Raw genomic sequence first — 6,519 nt, 5'->3', positions numbered from 1 at the left:
CCTGGGTAGAGTACTGTGACATCACAGCTGACAGCAAGTTCAAACTCTTGGGCTCAAGTGATTCTCTTGCCTCCCAAGTAGCTGAAACTACAGACACCTGCCACAATACCCGGCTATTTTTTTGTGGCAGTTGTCACTGTTGTTTACCCAGTCTGGGTCGGGTTGAAACCTGCCAGCCTCGCTGTACATGGCCAGTGCCGTAACCACTGAGCTATGGGCGCTGAGTTGCCACGTCCAGCTTCAGTTCTAAATGGCTTGAAAAGAATGTAGCAGAAAGGGATTTTTGCATATCCAGATCATTTTTCCAGTGTCTCTGGGAGGGAGATCTTCCTACATGGTATAAAACGCTGGTGGTGGTGCGGGGTCCACAGAGGCCGTCAAGAGAGGAAGGAGAAAGGCCTGAGCCTCAGACATGCTCTGTGAGTTAGTGTTTATGCACGCAGATGGATCCTGTCTTGTTCTCCAAGAGATCCTGCAAAGGCATTTTACACACAGGATGTGTTATTTTTCTCCAACTTGTTCATAGTCTCATCTTCTCCTGGCCTCCTTCCTAGGCGGGAGTCATAAAACTGGTTTCAGGGCCCCCCAGTTGTAGAAATGACATCCAAGCTCTCCAAGCAGTTCAGTGGCACTTGAACTCTTACAGCCTTTAGTAACACTCAGGGGGTTTGTCTTCTTTCATTTTTTTTTTTTGCAGTTTTTGGCTGAGGCTGGGTTTGAACCCACCACCTCCAGCATATGGGGCCGGCGCCCTACTCCTTTGAGCCACAGCTGCCGCCCCTTCTTTCATTTGTTTTTTAACGTTTTTTGAGGTTTAGGATCATCTCTTTGTTAATCTCAAAATTTTAAGAAATATTTCTGGATTATATTTCTGTCAGCCTCTCACTTCAGAGCCTGTTCACTTAGTATCTCCAGGCTTTGAATGTGAGCTTCTGGAGGGATGTTGTTTGATCTCTTGCTATAGCTCTACAATCTAGACCAATGTCTGACACAAAGCAGATTAATATTTGCTGAATATATATATATTTTTTGAAACAGAGTCTCACTATGTCACTCTCAGTAGAGTGCTATGGTGTCACAGCTACCTCAAACTCTTGGGCTTAAGTGATTCTCTTGCCTCAGCCTCCCAAGTAGCTGGAACTATAGGCGCCCAACACAAAACCTGGCTATTATTTTTTTGCAGTTGTCATTATTGTTTAGCAGGCCTGGGCTGTGTTCAAACCCTGTGTATGTGGCCAGCGCCATAGCCACTGAGCTATGGGTGCCGAGCCATAAATTTTAAAAGTAAAGGAGTTTTCTTGGACTATCTCTAAATCTAAACCCATTTGTGATTCTCAGGTTCCTTGTGTCTTTTGTAAAATGTAGAACCTACAAGTTAAAAGACACTGAAGCATGACGCCCCAGGAGATGTTATGATACTAATAAGAAAAACGAATGCTGTATGATCTCACTCCAAAGATGTATCTAAGACAATTGAATTCATAGAAGCAAAGAGGGGAATGGTAGCTGCCAGGGGGTTAGGGGTAGGGAATGGGAAGTTACTAACCAAGGGGCATGAAGTTTCATTTAAGGAAGATGAATAAGTTCTTACCATGATGAAATTAAATTGTTGAAAAGTAAAGAATTGCAGAATTGTGTATTGTTCAAAAATATTTTTTCAGGCAGGTGTACTGGCTCATCCTTGTAATCTTAGCCCTCTTGGAGGCCAAGGCAGGTAGATCACCTGTGCTCTGAGGTTCAAGATCAGCCTGAGCAAGAGCCAGACCCTATCTCCACTAAAACTAGAAAAATTAGCCAGGCCTTGTGGTCACTGCCTGTAGTCTCAGCTAGTCAGGAGGCGGAGACAGGAGGATTGCTTAAGCCCAATAAATAGAAAGAAAAAGAAAAGAAGGGGATTGAAAGTGTGAAGGATGTCTTTAAGTTTCATCACAGGCTCTAACTGGAGGGTCTCCTGCCTCCTGCTGGTGACGTGGAGGCACAAAGACAGCAGCCTCAAGTGTCACTCTGTGAACTGCTTCTTGATGCTTCCAGAATTTAAACAATGGTTTTTCTTGTGGAGGCACTTTGCCTCCTTTAAATATCATATTATTTTGAAAATTTTCCATCTGTTTCCTTATAGTTGTACTATTTCTGTATGATATTTGGGGTGTTAAGAGTAGAAGTGTGTGAAATATTTGCTTTAAAAGAACGGAATGATTTTGAAAAAATTGCAAATTGAATGTATAAACTGGGTGGAAAGAGATCATCAAAGTCACCTAGGAATTTTATAGAAGATGGGCTCTTTAGTTAAAGAAATATGAAAAACGGAAGTCTACATAAAGTTAGAATAACTCTCTCTCCTGCAGGGTGTTTTAGGGTCATTGACGTGCACCATGAATCTCCAAAGGGGGTGAAGAGGTAGAAAAAATATTTTCAAACGCAGTGGCCCAATGGCCCTCTCATCCTTTCTCCAATGTATTTTTTAGATATATGCATTTATCTCTGTATACGGGTTAGAGTTATAATTACTAGATATTTAATAAATCTCCTACAATGTTGTGATGTATCTTTAGGACAACTGATGTGCTCTTCACATCTTCATTATAGAAGTGGGGAAATTGGGCTGGAGAGAGATGGAACAATTTAATCTCCTGGCTAATTAAAAGCAATGGGTATTAGAACCCAAGTGAGGGAACTCCCAGGACACCTGTTTTTCCATTACTGTTCATTATTACCTCCCAGTGTGAAATGTTACTTTCTGAAATTATATTCCTTCTAATGAGCAGGGGTTTTGTTAGCCCTCATTAATAAATATCGGTTTGTCTTTTAATGTCTCAGTTTTGTATAGGGATGTGTGTATGTATTTGCATATTTCAGATGTAGCATGGAGCTATTTTGTTCTTTATCTAGTATTTTAGGGCTACCCTTAACTTACCTTCAATTTTGAGCTGGAAAAGTCACATAAACGTGAAATCTGCTTCTCCTTTTGCAGCGGCTCTAATTAGAGGAAATCGTAAAAACTGTGCTCAATTTTCCGGCTCCCTCGACTGGTTGATCAGCAGATTGGAAAGACTGGAAGCTTCTTCTGGTAAGTTTTCCCCTTAGCACAATATATTATTCCTGTTTTCTTCTAAGACATAAAAACATGGTCAGCCAGCCATAGGGGCATGTGCCTATGGTCCTCATTCCTTGGGAGGCTGAGGTGGGAGGGTCATTTGAGGTCAGGAGTTTGAAACCAGCCTGGACAACATAGTGAGACCCTATCTCTACAAAACTGAAAAAAAAAGCAATTAGCTGGGCATGCCTATAGTCCCAGTTAAACAGGAGGGTAAGGCAGGAGGATTGCTTGAGCCAGGAATTTGAGGCTGTAATGTTTCGTGCTCATGCCTGTGATTAGCCACTGCACTGCAGTCTGGGCAACACAGCAAGATTACATGTCTTAAAAAAAAAAAAAAACCCTCTGACTCTGAAGATCAATGGTATAATATGAGTGTTTTCCTTTTAGTAGATTAAACTTTTACTTATTGATAAATCTTAGTATTTTCATAAGTTTGATTGAATAACAAACTTTTACTTATTGATAAATCTTAGTATTTTCATAATGTTTGATTGAATAACAGCCAAACATTATCCTGTCCATTTATATATATATTTAAAAATATCTAGTCTGAACTCCTGAAAACCCCTGAAGTCGTACACTTCTTACTCTTTTTTCAGACTGGTTACTCTGAATGCCTTCTACACACAGAAAGATCAGTTTGGAATTCTCATTTTTCCCCTTGTGTTCAATACGTGGACAGATTTGGGGGAAAATTAGTTTTCCAAATTAGATAGCGCAGTATTTTATTTAAAATAGATTAAGCAAATACTTGTCAATGGTCTGTATCATGGTAAGGTGGTTATAAGACAGAATACAGACTGTTATCCACGTCTCTGACCAGTGTGCTGGTTCTATTTGGGGTTGTGGAGGGGATGTATTCATGAACGCCAGGCCCACCTGACCTCTTCAGCACCCCGGCCTGCCTCAGGACAGACACCTGACAGATTTTACATTTCTGTCTCTATTTGCTCATGATTTCACTATTTGCCCTTCTACAGCATAAATAACCTCTTATGTTACTTCTCTTTCTTCCTGATCTCTTGCACTAATAATGAACTTGAAGGTAGAGGCATGATGTCATTCATCTTTGTTTTCTCTGGGTCTACTATTCTGTCAGGCACTGAAAGGTGTTTATTTAGTTAGTATCTGTCGAAGGAATGAATGGGGATTTTAATTCACGTATATAATGCTACTGTGTGTACAGAATAATTCCATGACTTTTGAATGAGAAAGACCCACTGAAGGACAGGTTCATTGGAACTGAATGAATGGAGACAGAAGGGACAGATGGTTGTGGTCAGAGGGCATAATATTAAGTCACAGAGCCAAATTTTGGAGTTTAAGATCAGAAGAGGAAAAATTTGAGTTACACTGAGTTGTAAGACATTGCTAGACGATTGGGGGACAGAAGTAAGGGAAGGCAGAGATGGAGATTTCTGTGATCAAAACGGCACCCCAGTTGTGACCTGCAGGTATTAAGAGTAGGTAATATGAATGCGATAACTGTGCATTAATTGGAGAACATATTTTCTTTATTTTATTAAATTATAGCTGTGTACAGTAATGCAGACATGGGGAACAATTATTTTCATCAAACTGGTTAACATAGCCTTCACGGCATTTTCTTAGTTATTGTGTTAAGACATTTATATTCTACATTTAGTAGGTTTCACATGTGCCCTTGTAAGATGCACTGTACGTGTGGTCCCACCAATCACCCTCCCTCCACTCATCCTCCCCCCTCCCCTCCCTCTCCCCTTTCCCTTTCTTCTTGGGCTATAATCAGGTTATAGCTTTCATAAGAAAGCTATAAATTTGTTTCCTAGTAGGGCTGAGTAAATTGGATACTTTTTCTTCCGTTCTTGAGATACTTTGCTAAGAAGACTATGTTCCAGCTCCATCCATGTAAAATGAAAGAGGTAAAGTTTCCATCTTTCTTTAAGGCTGCATAATATTCCATGGCGTACATTTACCACAATTTATTGATCCATTCGTGGGTTGATGGGCACTTAGGCTTCTTCCATGACTTAGCAATTATGAATTGGGCTGCAATAAACATTCTGGTACAAATAGCTTTGTTACAGTGTGATTTTTGGTCTTTTGGATATATACCTAGTAAAGGAATTGTAGGATTGAATGGCAGGTCTATTTTTAGTTCTCTAAGTGTTCTCCAAACATCTTTCCAAAAGGTATGTATTAGTTTGCAATCCCACCAGCAGTGCAGAAGCATATTGAAGAAAGAAAAAAAGTGAATAACTAGTAAGAGAAAGAAGTAATCAAGTACATGGTAACAAGATAATGGCATAGATTACAAAAATGGATACATTCTTGGGTCAAAGTATCCAGAACCATTGGCAAGCTGCAGGAGATATAAAGATACATAATGTGTGTGCCATTCTTTTTGCCTGCCCCAGTGAGTATCTGGACAGAGAGAGGCCAGGGCAGCCTTCAGAGCAGAGTGTTAATATCAGATGACTCAACTCAAAAAGGAGAGAGTGAAGGAAAGAACAGAGCCGAGCACCCTTAAAGGTCAGCCAGGGAGAGGCCAGTGTTGTAGAGTCTGCAGTGTGGCCAGCTACTGGCACAATTCCTTTAATTACAAGTTATTTGTGATTATCTTTTTCCAATCAAGCTGTCTGTTGATTGCAGACACTTCTTCTTAAATTGGAAGCCTTGTGCTCAGAGATGGGCATAGTGAAAGTTAAGAGTAGGAGGGACCCTTAGAGAACATTTAATTTAACATTCTTAACTTCAGGGAAAGGAAATTGAGGCATGGAACATTTAAATGACTGATTTGAGATTCTGGAACTATTTATCATTACAGCTAAGATTAAACCCTAGCACCTTAACATCAGGCTTAAAATATGTTCACTTTATCTTGTAGCCTCCTAGTTATTAAGTATCCAAAACATATTTCACAAAACAATGTCCTCTACGGTAGTTACACTTATGCATTTAATGAATTACTCTTTCCCCAGAGGAAGTGGAGTATTGCTTCGTTTTGAGAGATAGTAACAATAATGATATGCACAAGTACAGATTTATTTCAGCTGTGTTTTGTTATTTACCAAGTGCTTACATATGCATTTTTAAAAATTTTCTCTCTATAATAATTCTGAGATTGCTGAACCTCAGCTTGGTAGTGTCTCAGCCATTGATTCAAACTGGGAAAGGGTTGAGCAGAAAAGAAGGCAAAGGTGAGGGCTGATTTATCTTCCAGAAATCTAGAACATTCTAGTCTTTACTGTGTTGGCAGGTCTCCAGTGCCTTCAGATAGGTAGGAGATATAGGAGTGTGTGTTGTTTGTGTGTGGTGTATTTTGCCCCACATTTTTGGTTGTTTCTATTGAGGGTTGGTCTGCAAAACACCTAGTTTGCCATTGCTGGAAGAAGATAACACCTTGAATTATTTTTAGAAATGAAACATTGGTTAGGTGGTGC

General features: G+C 40.0%; 1 protein-coding gene across 1 annotated transcript in view; it reads left to right on the top strand.

Moving 5' to 3' along the window:
- RYR2 (ryanodine receptor 2) overlaps positions 1 to 6,519 on the top strand; it is a gene marked incomplete at its 5' end in the record, with an annotated part of 583,561 nt that overhangs the window by 231,324 nt on the left and 345,718 nt on the right. The window contains one exon of the mRNA XM_023519246.1: positions 2,972 to 3,067. Coding sequence (XP_023375014.1) covers positions 2,972 to 3,067 — 96 coding nt within the window. The remainder of the gene's footprint in view (positions 1 to 2,971; positions 3,068 to 6,519) is intronic.

This window comes from Otolemur garnettii, unplaced genomic scaffold (genome assembly GCF_000181295.1).
Source record: "Otolemur garnettii isolate 467f Iridium unplaced genomic scaffold, OtoGar3 scaffold00165, whole genome shotgun sequence".
Taxonomy (NCBI): Eukaryota; Metazoa; Chordata; class Mammalia; order Primates; family Galagidae; genus Otolemur; species Otolemur garnettii.
Note: the sequence above shows the minus strand (reverse complement) of the source record. Positions and strands in the feature narration are given on the sequence as shown.